This window comes from Nestor notabilis, unplaced genomic scaffold (assembly GCF_000696875.1).
Source record: "Nestor notabilis isolate BGI_N333 unplaced genomic scaffold, ASM69687v1 scaffold17758, whole genome shotgun sequence".
NCBI classification, from domain to species: Eukaryota; Metazoa; Chordata; class Aves; order Psittaciformes; family Psittacidae; genus Nestor; species Nestor notabilis.
This window is the reverse complement of record NW_009938992.1, coordinates 11,686-30,862: the sequence shown is the minus strand read 5'-3', so window position 1 is coordinate 30,862 and position 19,177 is coordinate 11,686. Positions and strand designations below refer to the sequence as shown.

The 19,177-nt window shown below is 47.4% G+C and overlaps 1 protein-coding gene across 2 annotated transcripts; it reads right to left on the bottom strand.

Moving 5' to 3' along the window:
* Positions 1-4,529: 4,529 nt before the first annotated feature.
* CDC42 (cell division cycle 42) lies at positions 4,530-18,682 on the bottom strand. Of its 2 annotated transcripts, none has more exons than XM_010019639.1 (5): positions 18,537-18,682; positions 13,686-13,758; positions 11,765-11,874; positions 11,461-11,658; positions 4,530-5,940 (listed from the first exon to the last, which is right to left on the bottom strand). In XM_010019639.1, exons 1-5 carry the CDS (start codon positions 18,639-18,641, stop codon positions 5,851-5,853), a joined length of 576 nt encoding a protein of 191 aa, XP_010017941.1. In that variant the 5' UTR covers positions 18,642-18,682; the 3' UTR covers positions 4,530-5,850. The 2 variants fall into 2 exon arrangements, with proteins under 2 accessions (XP_010017941.1, XP_010017943.1); XM_010019641.1 differs by lacking the exon at positions 4,530-5,940 and adding an exon at positions 6,633-7,485.
* Positions 18,683-19,177: the final 495 nt, after the last annotated feature.

The following is a 19,177-nucleotide window of genomic DNA, read 5'->3' as shown; positions in this document are numbered from 1 at the left end:
CCTGCTCCCTTTGCCACCTACAACTGATTTGTCCTTAGTTTAATCACCCTGGGATGATTTTTACAGGTTTTGAAGCACACTTGCTCTTCTGCATTTACTACTCACTAGCAGGAAGGTCTCCGGGCACCCAAATGGTGACTTGCAGTTCTCAGAGGAACAGCAGCAAGGAATGTCTCTGAGTGGAAGCAGAGCATGGGCAGACAGGGAAGCAAAGCCATGGACGTCCCCAGAAGCTCCCAGTGTAAAATGGAAGCTGTTTCCTGCAGCTCCTGGCAACAGGAAGGCTGGGGAAGGGGCAGTGCTGACAGCAGCTCTCCCAGATCCCACTCAAAGCCTGTTTTTAAAGGAGGCAGCTGCTGCCAGCTGCAAAATGAGACCTCGATGGTGGCCAAGTAGCAGAGGACTCTGCTGCCTCTTGGGAACACGCCAACATCATCAGCCTGTTTTTAGCTGTGCCTCCAGCAGCAAACGGCAGGGGCAGATCTGCCAAGTGAAACCAGACCCAAGAGCAGCTTCCCAGGGGCCCTTCGAGCTAATGCCAGCAGGTCCCAGAGACCCAAAAGCCATTTGCTACCAGAGCACAACATCCATTTAAATTTTACCTCGTACAGATTCAACAAGCACACTCCAAACACCCTCCAGGATGTGAAATAGAGCTCATGAAGTGCCCTCAACTTGGAGATCTGCACATGGAACGGAGCTAACAGTGCTCTCTGAGCTGCACCCTGTCAACTCTCCCTTCTGCAAGCCCCTTCAGAAAGGGAGAGCAGACAAGACATCACCCAGGCAGACTGCAGAGGACCATGCCCAGGTCAGAGGAGATGGCAAACGGCTTGGGAAGCCTTTCAGGCACCAGTGGCATTTGCCCAGTGGTGTATCACAGTCCATGGATCAACCTGCTGTGGAGCCCGGGCGCCTCACTGCTGCTGGTGAAGATGGAGTGCTCCAGAAAGCTTTTCTCTCTAAGGTCTCATCAGATGTGCTCATCTCCCCTCACATGAACTCCTACCTGTGTTTTAATAAGGGCTGCACAGCAGGAAGCAGAACACACGGTGCTGGTGGCAAGAACCAGCACATTACTGGGGAGGAGTGAAGAACGTGGCTGAGCAAACAGCTCCCTCTGGGAAAGCTGCAGTGCTCAGCCTGTGTCCCAGTCTCCCAACGCTTACGAAAAGATGAGCCCAGCGGCAGCTGCTGCTCAGCAGCACCATTTTTACCAAGGAGTAAGAGTTTTCCATCGTCCTGCAATGGAAGAGCATGAAAAAGCTCACGGCCCCACACAGCCCTGTGAGAAAAACCAGCCAGCAGCTTAACACAACCTTAGCACCAGTCCACATTACAGAAGCCATGCAGCGGCCATTCCCACACCAGAAGCTACAGGAACAGCAGGATACACAGTGGGACATTTCCATATATTAACTAAATCAGCAAAGGAGGGACTGAGCTAAGGGTGTGCTTGAAGTTATCTCCTGCTCAGGAAAACAACTGCTGCCCTGGGGCTCTCCTCCCACCACGCATCAGCTCTGGAGTCCCACCTCTTGTTTTGGATCTCTGATGCAAGCACGTCCCTCACAAAAGGCAGGGCTTTCCTCCACATCAAGTTCTTGCCTAGTTAGCTGAGAGCCCTCAATTTCCATATTTCAACTCTGTTGACAACAACAGCACAGTGGGAAACACAAACTGGTTCGTGCTGTTTGTCACCACGGCATACATGGGTTTCATGGAATCGTAATAGTTAGGGTTAGAAAGGACCTTAAGATCATCTAGTTCCAATCCCTTGCCATGGGCAGGGGAACATCACACTAAACCATGTTGCCCAAGGCTCTGTCCAACCTGGCCTTGAACACTGCCAGGGATGGGGCAGCCACAGCTTCTCTGGGCACCCTGTGCCAGCACCTCAGCACCCTCACAGGGAAAAACTTCTGCCTTATCTCCAACCTGAACTTCCCATTGAAGTATAAACCCATCACCCCTTGTCCTGTCACTCCAGTCCCTGATGAAGGTCCCTCTCCAGCATCCTTGTAGCCCCCTTCAGACACTGGCGCTGCTCTGAGCTCTCCACGCAGCTTCTCTTCTCCAGGCTGAACAGCCCCAATGTTCTCAGCCTGTCTCCATACGGGAGCTGCTCCAGCTTTTGATCATCCTCGTGGCCTCCTCTGGACTTGCTCCAAGTTTACCTGATGCAGCTGAAGTGGCCGGGCTGTGTGCAGGCTCCCACCTCCTCCCTAATCCTCTACGCCAGGTCTGCTCTCCTGCCTCCTTCCTTGCAGTCACTTTGGCATCAACTTGACCAGGAAAACCAGGGAGAGGAATCCACTAGCTCAGCAGGAGAGTATCCTGCAAGATGTTTCCATGCAAATAGAGAATGTGATCATCTCCCTGTGCAGCTTAACGGAGCTAACGGGAAGGATGGCGTAGGAATGCAGCTGAGGCAGGGCAAGGAATGATCACTGCTTAGAGACAACAAGCACCCAATAAAGACACAGATCCACTTGTTTGGAGGAGCCAACAGAAGTAAGAGCTCTGCTCACTACCTGTTCTTAGGCAAAACTGGTTTAGGATTAGGAACCGGAGGTTCACACGAGAGCCAAGTGAAACCCACGAATCACTAAGCTATTCCTTGTGCTGGAGGAAGGGACTGTTTAGTACAAGAGTTACATGAATGACCAAAAGATTTCATTAAGAAATCACTGTCCATCACAGCTGGTACAAGAAGCAGCTCTTCAGTTTCCACTCCTTGGAGTAATTGTTCTGATTCTCCCCATCAGAGGTTGTTGGCACTTCCCAAGGGACACTGCTACCACCTGCAGCAGTGGGTCGAGCACTGCTCAGAGCTCAGGTCATGTCGTGCTGGTGAGATGACCAGGTACCTAAAAACCCTCCCCCCTGTGCAAGGCAAGACAGCCCTGAGCTGTGGGTGTACATTCAGAGAGGCCAGTGCTGTGCACGAGGCAACCCCAGCTCACACCACACACCAGTACCAAGAGAAGTGCCAAGTATTCCCACCTCCAAACCCTCTGCTTTCAAACCTGCCAGCTGGAAGCGGCAACTCGCAGAAGGGGAAGTGGTGGCTTTGCCTGGTTTTGCCCCTGTTTGGATGTCACCACACAGGAAAAGAGACAGGAGCTCTTACAAAGCTCACATAACCCGTCAAGACAGAGCACATCTCACAGCTGGCTTGAGACAGACCTCACTCCTGAGCTCCAAAGGAAACAAGGCCTGGTGTGGAAAAGCCCACAAGCTATGCTGTTTGAGCTTGTTTAAGCCACTCCAGCACCTCGTCCTCTCGCTGGATGGGACAGCTCTGTCCCAGCAGATCCATGGAGCTACCAGACAGACTTCTGCAAAGCTAATGCAACACTGAGAGGAAGGAAGCAGCCCCGCTCCTTGAAAAAGATGTTTTTCCAACATCCAGTGCCTCCAGGATTCCCTCCAGAGCCAAGTTCAACCTCGTGGCACTGATTTAACAGAACAGGCTTTATTGCTTGGCCAAATGGACCTGCCAGAAAGGACTGGCCCAGACTATTGCCACAAAAAACAGATGCAGAGGGACCAGATAGCGACAACCCTCATGTAAGGATGAAGCCAAGAGAGAAAAAGCTCAACAGGGTAACCCTGCTCGCTAAAGCACACATTCTGAAGGGTTCACCCTCCACCTCAGACACAGTTTCCTGCCTGATTTCATGCAGGTAACCCCTTGGTCACCAGCCTTGCTGCTGCCTTTAGACAAGTGAATGAGGTTTAGGTCACAGAAGGTGCAGAAGCCCATTTCAACTTGCTATAAGCACATGGAGCAGCCACCAGCACCATGAGCACCAGCAGCACTTCCAGCTGGGAGCCACAGACCCACAGCAGTTAAAACCTGAGCTGCAAAGTTGACCAGCAGCACTAACCACAGTGGAAAGTGGAAACACACATTTTACACTAAGCTTTTGGATCACAGCAGCCACAAGTCAGCTTCTTAAAATAGAAGTGACCTTTAATGAGACTCTTTGGAATATGTTTTAATAATTAATACAAGTTATGCAGCAACAATGTGAGACTTCACTGGTTCTTTGGAGAGAATTAACAAAAGGTGTGAACCCTGTGTGGTTTGGGAAGGAGATGGGTACAGTGTCAGTTGTCCCTCCAGGGGTTTTGCTGCCTGCCCGTGAACAGGGAACCACAGGCAGCTTCCACAAAGCCCAGCTTCTTGACAGAAGAGGTGCAGAGCCCACTGACCCCCAAAAGCCAGCTTTCAACACTTTGGAACATGCACAACGATGAGTATTCCTTTTGTTCAGAGCCACCATCCCTCCCTTCAGAGCTGGGTGCGACAGCAAAGACGTTGCATTGAAGATTAGAGCGATCCTGACAGAACTGAGGCAGCAGCAGAGATGAGGGAGGACATGAACTGACAGGATTAAGCATTAAGACTCAAACTAACTTGCAAGGAGGAGAGTGGGGCTCACACAGGATAAAAAAAGCCATATTTACAAGTCCTTCACACTCAAGAGGAAGACAAGGGAAATAACTACCCTCAGGCAGGCTTGTGAAGATACTTTATGTTTAATACATCTGAAAAGAATGCATATACAAAGAACTTAGACATGAAAAAGCATTGGTTCAACACTACCGAGTCTACAAGAAATCAGAATTTTGGGAAGTGGAGAAGATTCCCTAAGTCTTAAAAAACTTTGAATTTGCAAGCCCAAATATCTTGTTGGTAAACCCCTACGATGGTGCAGTCAGTGTGTGGAGACCCTGCACACACCTCAGTGGGCTGGAGCCCATCTTATGGGTTCAAGGGTACTTAGGAGCCAAACGCAGAAAAAGGGGATTCCCTTCACTGGTCCCTGCATGGTGCCACACGAACACCAGAAACCCCTCCCTGCAGCTCCTTCCCACTGACAGGTCTGCCTTTCCACCCCTCCCAGAAGGATGCTGAGCCATCCAGGAAGAGACACACCACCAGGGCCAGCTCCAAAACTCATCTGAACACACACCAGGTCCCCTCAGCGTGTCCACCAGCAGTGTATGTGCTGGTCACTGCAATTCATTTCTCTATAATTAAGGATTGGCAGAAGATGGGTTTGTTAAGAGCCAACGGAATCATTGGGTGTGCTTGAAAAGGTGCAGCTCTTTCTTCATCACATGACAAAAAGCTGACAATGTCAAAGATAAAGAAGAGCCTGACAAGCTAGTTTCAAGTCTGATGGTGCATCCAGAGAAAAGGATTCTCCTATTCCTAAGGCTTCATAACTTAGAAGGTGGGGTAGAAATTTATGACCTGCACAGTGGAAAGCCAGGGGAAGAGAGACAAGGCAACTTCAGAGGAGATGCAGATGCATTTTCTACACTCCTCCTTAGAGGAGCACCAGCTTGGGACATTTTACTTTGCTGTGTTTGTCTTTAGCACTCAAGTCTGCTCACACCCAGGCTGCTGGCTGGCTGCAGAACAGCCCCACGGAGTTCTTGACACCAGAACTAAGTCTTGCCAGACTGGCCTAAGGGACAAGGCTGCAGTAAGACAGCCCAGAATTAGTCTGTTACAGAAAGTCATCGCAAGCATGCCTGGATCTTAAACAAAAACAAATTAGAAACAGTAAACAAAATAAAAAACTAGTACTGATCAGTGTTTTCTGGTAATATAGAATTACTCAAAATTAACTAGTTTAACTGAATTGAGGGGGCACTGGGGAATAAACACTAACATTCTCATCTCACACAGGGATGGGGGATGGGAGTGAAGGGGCATTTGTCATTATTGCGAAAACAAATTTTAAAATTTGGATCTTTAGTTTGATTTTAAACATTGCTTTTAGTATGACATCAAACACCAGCTCTGCAGAAGGGGCTGTGGAGGGATGTTCATAGCAGCACACACCTGCGAGTCTTCTTCGGCTCCGGAGGCTCCAGGGCAGCCAATATCGCTTCGTCAAATACATTCTTTAGGCCTTTCTGGAAAGGGGCAGAGAGAGAAAGGGGCAGTCTCATTTCAGAGCTTTCACACAAACACAACCACCAAAAGCCAAGTGGCAGAGAACCCCCTGAATGATGAGCACAGGTTTGCCACCTACAACTCCCAGAGCCGCCTCTGCTCCGTCCCAGCGCCTTGCTGTGCTTCAGCACCTGGTTTTCTGAACAGGAACACGAATCCTTTGAGACCAGACCAGAACACTTGGTGTATACTTGTCCCTGCACATGGCAGGGGGTTGAACTAGATGATCTTTAAGGTCCCTTCCAACCCAAACCATTCCATAATTCTATACTTCACACGAAGCAACGCACACGTTCCAAAGTCATTTCCTTAAGGCAATTTTTATCATTAGCTGGCTGCTAACACGTTTCACATGCTAATGACAAAGCAGAAAGTGCTGCATTCCAATGGAAGAGCCCGATCTGGAGCAGCAGACACCCGTGTGAAGGAGAGGAGACAAGGCAAGAGACATGCAAGAGAACAGCCCCAGTCCCGCGCTGGGCAGGCTCCGGCGCCAGGCACCCGCGGGCAGCAGCAGCAGCCAGGCAGAGCCCAGGAGCTGTGGATGGTACTGGAGGAGTTGGGATGGAGGAGCAGGAGCGGGCACCGGACATGGGGTTAAGTGTTAAACTGAAGCCAGGAAGTGCAAATCGGAATAAAGCTTCATCAGTCATTTATACAAACAACTGCGGTTTTTAATTTCAAAATTGAAAGACAAGCTACAATTGATGTTTTCTCCTTAAAACAATAAAAATCAGAAGCATGATAGTAAGAAGCAGCTTTACATCTTACAGTAACAGGCTTTAAGGTTCTATTATTGAAATGAAGAGCTCTACCATGTTAGTGAAAGCAAGAATTTTAACAGTTCATAAAGCAGTAGCAAGTACATCGAGATTTCCTTCCCCCCGGGACTGACAAATACTCCACCATAGCACAGACAGCCAAAGCAACAGCAACAGAAAAACATCTCACTGCACAAAGGAGACCCAGAAAACCCTTCACGTTACAGCTCACTTGCAGATCACCGGTTCAGGTACTTTTGTCATGCAAATACAGTTAACAAGAGTCACAAGTAGAAATCGAAAACACACCCAGCGTTTCTTCCAGTTGGATTGAGGAAGATCAAACATCATGTCTTATTCTTTTGATCTTTCTTTAAATAATGATGTAACCAGATCCTTTCCCCCTAAATTATAAAGCTACCCACATCTGGCAACCCCAGCAGCAGAGAGTTAAGCGAGTCCAGTTCATGTTCCACATCACAACGGTTTACTAAAGATCTTAAGTATTGTTTTCAGTCCAGAGCTAATACAGAGGTTGCTCTAAGATGGTAACAGGCACAACAGCTTTCAATCAAGGTGGTTTTATTCATTTTTTAACCAGGTTTCTACAGTAGTGGGACAGAGGAAGCAGCAGCAAGAGGGGAAGGAGAAAGTTTAGAATATACAGCACTTCCTTTTGGGCTGAGTTTCCGGAGGCTCGAGGGCAGCTAGGATAGCCTCATCAAACACATTCTTCAGACCTCTCTACAAGACAGAGGGGAGGAGAAAAAACAGCAGCCAGGTTAGAGGATTAGAGAAAAACAAGCAGATACAAAGAGCATTCAGGATAGACCAGGCTGAATTCACAGAGGCAGCAAACAGATTTACTTTGCAAAAAACAAAGTAGATCCCAGGAGAAATCTCATTTAGATGACCCAGAAGTCAATGCCAGAGACAGACACAACACGTGATGGACCAAGTTAGACAAAATGAACCCCCAGAGGGGCAGAGGCACAAACACAGTTGGCAGGAACACAGGGTGGGAGGGGCTGCACAAGAAACAGTGGTTTCCACTTCACCGTGAACACACACGTGGGGAGATTACAGGCAAATAAACACAGTGGAGAGCAGCTGGTCCCACCACCGGGATCCAAAGGGTCAGGTAAACCTTTTGCAGTCACCCACAGTGGGTAAGCAAGCGCCTCCAGTGCACGGGCCTACTGCTCCCAACCACCCCAGTGAGTCCGGAGCAACGGCTCCAAACGACTCCTTGTGCTTTGTGAATTCAGCCCCTGAATAACTGAAGATCTCCAGATGGCTGACAGAACAGGATCTGGGATCGAAGCAGAACCTCTCTGGAAAAGCCATCATCACCTTCAGACACTGGCTACCAGTCCCTGAAGCAGTGAAGCGACACCACACCAGTGCTGCTATGGAGCCAGCATGGAAATGGTGCAGTCAGTTATTCAGCTCAGTACCAAAGCCAGTCTAACCAGTCAAGTCATAGGAAGAGAGAACAGTGTTAGGATTGGAGTGACTGAGATCCAACAAGCAGTCAGAGAGCTGCAAGGGGGCTGTGCAAGGGATTACACTGGAGCATGAGGCAAGCGCTGCATCTGCTGTAGCACAACAGGAGCTGCAGCTCTGCTGAGCCACACTAATGCCAACAGTGAAACCTGGCTCCGGCCACGCCAACTGGACTCGCCTAAATCTGCTGTCGTGAGTGCAGCCTTCTGAAGTTCAGAACTGCTTGAGCTCAGCTCAAGACAAAGAGAAACTTAAATTACTTCCTATAAACAACTGCAGTCTTTGCAAAATTAAGATTATTTTTCTTTTTTAGATCATTCAAATGTATCTGGTTTCTCCCTCACAGGTTGGACTGGTACATCCCTTTTAGAAGGCCTTTAATCTTGTTTTACATGGGAGATCTTTAAGGCAATTCCATCTGGAAGCATTTAAGTCCATATTGTTACAGGCAAGATTATACTTGAGAGAACAGAAGTTAAGGAAATCGCCATGTGTAGCCATTCTGCACATCCTCCCAGCAGCTCTTTTTAAATGAGCTGACAGAAGAGCTGGAGACTTGAGATAAATCACAGAATAACGCCTATGGGAAGGCTGAGCACTAATTAGATTTTCTTTCCCTGCAAGAATAAGGCTGGTGTATAAACTCATTATGTCCTGTTAGATAGATTAAGGACCCAGGCAGGGCAGGAGTCAGGGAAACATGCTTCCTTAGATCTGCCTGGGGACTCTGCTCTTGTTTTCCTATTGCACAGGAGAAATTAATTTAGAGAACAGAATTAGAGATTTGTTTTGAAGAATCTAGCAAAAAACTGGGAGAAGGGAAGAAGAGAGAAAAAAAAAAAAACAGGGTAGAGACAAACTTGTGAAAATGGGAGTGGGGTTGAAAGCCTGGATGAGATAAGAGTAACCACAGGAAGGGACATGGACTTGATACCTCTGGCACACAGGCCTTAATACAGTGGTTAAAGTACCACAGCTCCTGTGCTGCACTGGGACCAGGCTGAGGTCAGGCTCCTTCACCCCCCTTCATGGGCTTTTTAAGACACTTTATAAATCTGACTGTGCCAAAACTGTCAACCCAGCATCAGTGGGAGGAAAGGAGCTGAATTCAAAGTTCTCCCTTGTGTTAGGTACAGGCACTGAGCTTCAGGACGTCCACTCACACATTTAATTGAAGTGTTACAGTTTGTTTAGTTCTCATGTCTGTCAGTCACCATTTCCTAAAGCAAAGTGTTACCCACTTTTTACAGTGGTATTAGGTACTGTTTTGTAGAGAAACAAAGACAGACATTGAAAAAAGCCTTCATCACAAAAAGGGACTTCACAACCCCAGAAAAGGAGGGACAGAACTGACTCCTCAGGACTGCTAGCGTCCAGCCTCAAGGAGGAAGAGAGAACTCTGCCTTTGCAGAAAAGACTCAAACTCAGCCTCTTGACTCCACAACATTGACTCTTCCACACGACAAGCAAATTCTTGCTCCCAGGAAAAACAACAACATGCTCTGGCTCCATGATTTTATGATCACTTGCTACTATGGTGTCAAAGACATTTGTAAATTAGCTGGGAAGGAAAAAGCCACCCTGGACTGCTGTGGTGAACTGCAGAGATGAAGGCCAAGGTAAGGAAAGACTGAACTACCCAACTGAGTCAAGTTTCAGTTGAAACCAGCTACTATGACACTGCTTTGCAGCTAAAAAACCAAACAGCCTCCTAAAACCATCAATGGGTACATGAGCATTAGTGCTCTGAAGGAAATTCAGGCTGAGCTCCTAAGTGCATAAGGCTGTTCTCTGCAACAGATACAGCTTAGTCTATCTGGAAATAAAGAGAATGGATAAACACTGACATTTTTAATTGTATCAGCTCTTCCTCTGGTAATTCTAAGTGCTTCCATGCAATTTAAGCAGACTAAACAAGGCAAGTTTAAAGCTACAGAGGAAAGGATCTCAGTAAGCAGTACAGGACAAAAAGGTCCTGCTATGTATTAATCCAACTGGCAGGTTCTACAGCCTAGTGAGCAGCAGGATTCAGGATGTGCCAGACACCATCTAAAAATGGTACTCTGGGACTGACCAGATCTAAGAAGCACAGCTCAAGCACAACTAACCCTCAGCTTGCACGTGGGCAGTAGGGAAGCATAGCCAAGAGCACCTTTGGATCAGGGATTCCCAGGATGGACTGTGTGCCTCACCGCAACACCTCCAGTGCCAGGGTCCTCCTGCACAACTCCATCAAAGCCTCTTCCTCCTCAGCAAACACCCAGGCAAAGCTTTTTTACAAATGGAAGAGTCAACATGCAATCTGGGCAAAAGGTGCAAGACAGGCAGAACTTCAGGCTTCTTGAAGTCTAGCAATAAAGCTTTGTGCTGAAGATACTAGAGATGAACACAACAAAACTGAAAAGGGTGAGGGACTTGACACTGTGCAGCCTTAGTTCCACGCACATCAGGTAGGGACAAGTTCTTTAGAGTAGCATTAAGGAATCTGTTGAAGAGTTGTCACAGTTCTGCAAGACCAGGCACGCAAGATCAAGTTCCTGGGGCATCCAAAGTCAAAGTCACACACCAGTGAGGCAGCCGATGGCTCCCATCCACCCCACCCTACTAATCCTAACTTAAAGGGAAAGGATAATCAGGTTTCCTGGCCTCAAACCAGCTATTTTTGTTGGCTTTAGACTCATGTTCACAACTCAGTTCCCTCAACATCACCATGTTTACATTGTAAGAACTATTTTATTGTTAGTTTCTGTTACAACAGAACTTCCACTTAAGGCGGACACAGGAAACAGCTCCCCACCAAGTGCACAGGAAGGGTGCTCTCAACTGCTTCTAGTCTCAGAGGTACCAGAACTGACTTGAAGTTTTTTTGCCTTTGCCTGCTCTCTTCAGCAGTGAGCTGCATTCTGTGTCCCATTTATTATCCATAACACACATAAGTTTTCAGTAGCTGTTTTTCTCCAGCACAAAAGCCATCACAGCAAACACATCCTCCTCCATCACCCTCTACACTGCGCCTAATCTGCACAGGCTGATTTTCTTTGTACCGCTGCCAACTCCTTGTGCCTCAGAACAACAGGACAAAGAGAAAGCTACAGTGTCAACACCAGGAACAGAGCCTATACCCTTTTCACATCCATACTAAGCTGGTTGTCCCCATAACTGAAAAAAGCATGGAATATAAGCAAGCAAAAAGGGTCCAAGACCACCCCTCACCTGCGTCAGTGCAGAGCACTCCACGTATTTGACAGCCTTCAGGTCCCGGGCCAGCTTTTCAGCCGTCTCTGGAGTTATGGGCTTCTGCTTGTTCTTGGCAAGTTTCTCAATTGTTGAGGGATCATCTCTTAGATCAATTTGGGTCCCAACAAGCAGGAAAGGAGTCTTTGGACAATGGTGAGTAATTTCAGGTACCCACTAAAGACATAGAAGACACAGTATTTGTTACTAACCACCTAAGGTAACTCCTGACATACTTCCAAACCACTGCAACAGCTGCCTTTCTAGGCAGAGCTCAACCAACCTTTTCTTTCACATTTTCAAATGATGAAGGAGACACCACTGAAAAACAGACCAGAAATACATCTGTCTGTGGATAGCTGAGGGGTCGTAATCTATCATAGTCTTCCTGACCTAGAGAGGAGAAAATCAACACAGCATTAGACCCAGACAGTGAAAATCTGCCCTTTGAAGGCAGTCAGAATGCATATTCCAGCACAACAGCATTATCATGTTTAATCCTAACTCTTAAGCAAATACACATGCCCTGAACCCAAACATTCAAAGATCCTAGTTCTCAAATCCAGAATTCATTCAGTTGCTGTATAACAATGAGCAGCTTAACAGCACAGAGAGCTGGGAATCTGGCAGGAGCACATGTAATGAATGCTTAGATCAAACACCCTCAAAGTGCATAACACTTTCCTCAGTTATAAAGAACAGTTGCTGAACGTGGATCTGGTTGTAGATGAGGTCTTCTGTACCTCCTCCATTCATCAGAAGTATTGTGCCATCAAATTTCATTGCCCTGTAGAAACCCTGCTGTCTGGAGGAAGAACAATCACTAGGAGGGTCTGACTTAACTTGTGAACACTGAGCAACATGTCCTCCAAGCTACAAGAGGAGAACGCTGCCATTAGAGGTGTGTTCAAGGCATCCAGCAGCATTCCCTTAGAAACACACGGACATCCCAGCGCAGGCTGTGCTCCAGGGGAAGCCAGGCTCTTCCATCTGTACCCAGCAGAGGCAGGCAGAGCCTGCAGGGCACCAGCAGCCCAGCACTGCCCAAGCTCATTCTTAAACTTCCTCCTGCTCAGTTCAGCAGCACTCTGCTTTCAGAAGCAAACCTGCACTGAAGAAGCTGCTGTACTTGCTGGCAGCCAAATAAAACACCTACTCAAAATGCCTCAGATCACAACTGATGCTCTCTCACCTATCACACAGACTTCTGAGATCCTCATGGACCTGACTTAACCCCGGGATGCCTTAATGGAGGCAGATCTGCAGCTGGAAGATGAAGGTCTACACAGCTTGTTACAGCCACCATGGACACAGAGGAGCCGAGCACCGACCAAAACATCCTGTTGCAATTACCAGACTACTCCAAAGAGCTTTGTCTCCAGAGTGTAAGTTCAAAACAAAGAATTTCATTTTAATTTAACAGTTAGTAATAGGAGGTTTATCATATAATGGTTTGGGTTGGAAAAGACCTTAAAGAAGGGACCTTAGTTCCAACCCCCTGCCACGGGCAGGGACACCTTCCACTAGAGCAGGTTGCTCCAAGCCCCTGTGTCCAACGTGGCCTTGAACACTGCCAGGGATGGGGCAGCCACAGCTTCTCTGGGCACCCTGTGCCAGCGCCTCAGCACCCTCACAGGGAAGAACTTCTGCCCCAGAGCTCATCTCAGTTTCCCCTCTGGCAGGTTCAAGCCATTCCCCCTTGTCCAAAGCCCCTGTCCCATGTGTTTTGTCAGCTCCTTTAGGCACTGGGAGCTGCTCTAAGGTCTCCCTTCTATCTTGACATTTGGTCAAAAACAGGCTGTATACTAAACAAAATCCACATAAAATCCATGTATTTTATACAACACAGTTTCCTCTTTTAGTCTTGTTGAAAAAGGCAGAAACCCCTTATCTTTCAGGTATCACCTTGATTAGAGGTGAAACTTCCAAAGTTGTCATCTAGTGCCACAAAATAAAACAGCTCTATGAAGTGAGTGGAATGTTTTCTTGGTTTGGAATTCTTCTGTTGTTGTGGTTTGTTTGGAGGGTTTATTGGTTGGTTCATTTAAGAACTCAATTTAGCAACTCCCCAAAGGTCAGGAATGAAGAATCAAGAAATATTTTCCCCTCTCATAAAAAACATAACCAACTGTATGTCTTCATGGCCAGCATCACCTCAACTAAACCCTGGATGGTTACAAAGACACAAGCACTCCATTTCTCACCTGCAGTATCAAAGAGGCCCAGGGTGTAAGGCTCACCTCCAATCATCACCGTTACAGCATAGTTATCAAAAACCTGAAAACAAGAGAGAAACACACTCAAGAGGATGTGAATAAGTCACTTCTCAAGCCATCACCCCACTCACCTTGCCAGGGCTCCTCCAATTTGTGCCAGTCACCTGCACAGGGTAAGAGAAGCCACGAGGCTCACAGTGCTATTGCCATTAAGGCTGTTAACAGGACAATTCAATCTGGAACAGGGATGCAGGAGCTGTTTCCATGAGGCATCTAAAGCAAAGGGACATTGGGTATATGACTGCAGGTAACAGGGGAAAAGCCACCAAGTAGAACACCTGCAACAGCTCTTGCTTGTAACTGCAAAGAGGTTTCCCACATTGCCGCACACATCTCCACCTTCACACTTGGTCTGACACAGTGAACACATCCCCAGAGATTGATCTGATAAACTTCAGCACTGCCCTGCAGGGCACAGAGCTGTGGGGCTGCTTCTGACAGGACCTGAGCCCTCTGAAGTTCATCTCTGTGAACATCCAGGGAATTCCTTAGAGAGTCCATCTGTCCAACAGGAATTTATCCTCCATCTTTGGAGGAAGCACTACAGTTGGTCAAAAACAGTCTGTGTCAAATTCACTAAGTGGAGAATCTGGCTCCTGAAGACTAAGTTATATTGTCTCTGTACAGCATCTGGCACAACAGTCCTGTCCTCAAGGGCAGATCAAAGCCTAACACTGCTGAAAGGGTTTCACCCAGTAACTTGTTTACAACAAAACTGAGCATGGGGAGCTACCCAAAGCCACCTCCTTCAACACCCACATTAAGGAGTGAACTGTCTGAGGTCAGCATCCTTCATTCGAGAACCATTTGATCTTCAGAACCACAGCAGACAGCATTTCACAAAGTACCCTAGGCAGAAAATCCTTCCCCCCGTCACAAAGACCCACCTTTACCTGCACTGTGCTGCAAGGTCACCCCAAACCAGCCAAGAGCTCCGAGTGAGCACAGGGAAGTTCTGCTTCAGCACCAAACCAAAGTCTGAGCAGCTCCCACAGCAGAAGGAACCCACAACACTGAAGAGGTCAGCAGCCATCTCAAAAGCTTTTCATGGAAGCGAGGGAGAAATAAGCAGTCACATGCATCTACTAACAGGGCTTTAGGAAGAGCTTAGGTCTTTGGGAAAAATCCCACTAAAAACAGAGGTAAGACCAGTGAGACGGCACTTCAAAGCTGAATTCCAAGAGCTCCATCTGCCTGCCTTCCACCCAACCGTCCTGGTCACAGCAGTACCTGACACTGTGCTGACTTTTTCCAACTATTCACAACCCACAGTGGCTGAGAAAGCAGCTGCATGTCCCCAGGAAGAGCAGCAGAAGCAGAAGTCCACCTCTCACACACTACTGTGGATCAATATTCAAGATTTTCAAGTACAAGAGATTCCAACCCCCACTTCCCTACCTGCAGCCCAATCCTTTACACAGCACACTGGGTTTGCCTCATGGGGCACCCCAGACTAAGGCCCTGGGGCTGAGGAGGGTGGGAAGCACCTCACAGAGCATATTCAATATGCCATGACTACTGCTTCAAGACTCCAAAGGACAGACCAGGATGGGAACTCAGCTACTGCCAGGTCAGAACAAGAAAATGGTATGCTCCATGCTGAAGGTCAGAGCAGCATTTGCTCTTTCAAAGCATCTTTCAGATGTCAGAAGATGGTCGGCAGCTTAATCCCCCAAAGACATCCCTCATTTCCCAGTGGACAGGGAGTCAATACTACTACTTGGATCTGCCCTTTAAGGGAATCAGCATTCCCCTGCATAAGGATTTATTTTTTGAGCTCCCTATCTACAAAATAGGATTTTTAATATTTGCTTTTTAAGATACAGCTACTATTAACAGGTCTGGGGCTCAGTCCAAGTTGGCCAGGGTTACAAGGCTGCCCTTCAGGCAGACCTGGCCAACGCATTCTCATAGCATAACCCACAGACAAGTTCACCCTCAATTGTGCCAAACAGGCTAAAAACCAGAATTAGCCCAACAAGAAGCTCCAACTCCTGCCAGTGCCAGACAGCTCAGAGCAGGCAGCATGAGCTTTGGTGGGACAGGACTCACCACAGACCTGCCCATGCCTTTCCAATAATGGCAAGAACATGCAGGTGACAAATCACGTGCAGCCATCAGTCTCCCATTGGGAAATAGCTTGAAACAAGACAGGGGGCTGCAAAACACAGAGCCAAGTGAAATAAACTCATCTATCAGTCTGGACTGGAGCATTCTCCAATGTTTGCCCAGAGAAGCTGTGGCTGCCCCATCCCTGGCAGTGTCCAAGGCAACCTGCTCTAGTGGAAGGTATCCCTGCCCGTGGCAGGTGGTTGGAACTGGATGAGCTTTAAGCTCCCTTCCAACCCAAACCAGGCTGGGATTTTGTGAATGATCTGGCCATGCTGCTGCACAAGCACAGCTACACAGGACAACAGCACAGGTTACTGACACCAGCAGCTCCAGCATGGGCACACAGAGCAGCGCAGTTTGAAGCTAGTGAACTGGTTACTAGTTTGCTAAAGCCTCCCCTTACCTTCAGTAAGTGCTGTGCCCTGCACTGCTGCACACACTCAAGGAGGAAGGGTATCACCTTCCTCTCAAGAGGGGCTTCACAGTAGCTGCTTGCAGCTGGACTCTCAGCTTTGTTGGTACACTGGCCTTGAGCTACCACCAGTATTGACCAGGTTCTCAAAGGCAGAACTTTCCTTCCAGGTCCTGTTTAAACGTTCTTGTTAAGCAGTTTAGTCCTACCCACTTCACTCAAGGGTCCTTCTTCAGCCACAAACATCCTGAGGACATGAAGGTTTGTCCACTCCCACACAGCTTGCTTTTGCTTTGGGAATGATGCTCCCTATTATGTTTCTTTGCCCATTTACTACTAGAAGTATTAGCTAGAATATCAGAGGTTACTCGCCAGTTTCCAGAGTGAAATAAACCTCTGGGCGATGCACAGAATTGGGAATAGGCCTGTGATACCCCCAGAACAGCAGTTCCTTAAGGCATGAAGTTCGGAGGCAAATACTATTCCAGAAGCATGGGAGAGTTTTAAAAAGCACTATAAATAACCTAGAAGAGACTTTACTGGAAAGTAGCTTCCTTTGAGTTGCTTTTCCTCATTGATTATAAGCAGGGATTTACAGCCAGTACCACCATCTGCAGGGCAACAAACTCAGAAGCTTTCAAAATACACACTGTAAGATGATAGCATTTTTCAACATAACTAAGGGTCATTTCACTAGGGTAAGTATGGAAACACTCACTGCCTGAACTCCCACTTTCATTTTGTCTTGACCATAAAGAACAGCTTAAATAGGGCAGAGTTCCACAGGTCAGGATGTGGCTGTCCCAGAGCATCACAGCAGGATACGTGACATCACTCTCAAGAACTTGAGCATGGCAATACACAGTTACAAACACAACTTCTCTACTTGTCTGTATCAAAGGACCTCCATGAGAGTGGCTGAACCTGGGTCCCCATCCCTGCAGCACAACCCTTAGGCTCCTGACACTGGCCACTGCCACTGAACACAGGTCTGTGAGTCCTTTCATCTTTAGTTCCTGATCCACAGCTAAACACAATCATTTTTGTTCTGTGGAAGTCTGGCCTATTCTTAACAAATCTCAAATTTGGCAAGCTGAAAAGCTCTGGGTAGTGGACAAAGCCAATACCCCAAAAAGAGGCAACAACGCTCACTGCAACTTCTTTTCCACAGAGGGTATCTTTATAAAGAAGTGGCTATTCCAGAAGAGCTATGGGCAGAGCTACCTGGCACCTCAGAGGAGCCCTCTGCTCTTTCAAATTGCTTTATAATAGCACAAAAGACAATTTACCCTTTCACCAGCAGGTGTTGAACCTCTCTGTGATGCATTCCAGATCCAAATTTGTTTGAGGTACCTCAGTAAACTCTTCAACTCATTTACTAGTAGATGATGCCCTTTTTGGGTCCATAACAGAGAAAACTCATGAAAAGAGATGTCAAAGTGTCTTGCAGCAACCTCACTAAAAGACTGAACCACCTGAGTGTCAGAACTGCATCAGCATATGCAAGATTAAGAAGAAAAGCACTTTTCTGATAGAAAGATAATGCACACACCACAGGCAGGCAGCAAACTGCTCCCACCTTGAGCTTTACATAAGACAGGGAGTCAGTATCTCAGAAAAACGAGCCTGTAAAACTCAAAAAGGTTACTCAGAAATAGCCAAGGACTATACAAATGTTTGGAAGTACAAATGAATGAGGCAGTACAGTCTAAATCCAAACCTATTTTTCAAGTGTAGCTGCAGTTAACTAGCCACACTCCGTAATTCACTGCACGACCTCTGGATCTTAGAGTTGCAAAGCAAAAATGAGCATCTAAAAATAGACACTGACTATTCTAGGAACATAAATACTGCTTTCCCTAAAACTGAAGGTGTAGCAAGGGCTGAGGGAGCAGGCTGGGAGCTGGTGCTCCTGCTGCCTGCTCTCCACTCACAGTCCTGACAACTACAAATCATCTCATTCACAGAATCCATCTGGTGGCATCAAACAACAGAAATCAAGGTTCTGAGGAGCTGTCAAGCCACAAGAACTATCCAGATAGAGAAAAGGCAGCCCAGCACCACCAGGCAGCACAAAAGATGGGCGGCAGCAGCATATCAGACCAATCATTACTCTCCCATGATGTAATAGTCTCCAAGAGGAAAGCAGGCTGGAAGAACAAGCATTAGGATGTGCACTAAGGTTAGTTGGGAGGAAGCTCCTGCTGCCCTGCCCCACTGTGCCCCTGAACAACCAGAGCTAGTGGCACACTTACCGTTGGTACATATTCCGATGGGAATTTATTTGTTGTGTAAGAGATTAAGAGACAGGTTTTACCAACAGCACCATCACCCACGACTACACACTTGATCGTCTGCATAGCTGAAGTCTACTTGAATATCAGCTCCAATAGAACCTAGGGAAAAAAAGATACACACATTTAGATGTTTCTCGCACTCACTAGACAGCAGCACACGTCATCAGTGAGCTTTGACTGGAGCCCAAACCACCTACAGGACGTTTCGGATCTGAAAACAAGACATTCCTAAAGGAGCTGGTAGATCTGTGCCTCCATCACACACCCAATAGGAAGCTGCTCGTTTTCATACATGCAAATATCTCCTCCCAACACCAGACCCCTCCCACAGCATACATTGCACCACCTCAGTCTATGTTTGGCGCGGTCACTTCTCTGCACCAGGAAGGAGCACTGAGTGAATTCAGTCACTGTTTTTACCTAGTTAGCAGAGATGGGCAAAAAGGTCTTGAGGCTTTTCCAGCTCTGTTTTTTATGCAGGGAAGCATCCAGCCTTAGAGGCACTGAAAGTCTGAGCTGGGGTCCTGAGAGCTGCCCAGTAACACACGTGCCTCCCAGGAGATATGCCCTCTGGAGAGCACGTGGGTAAAGCAAGCTCA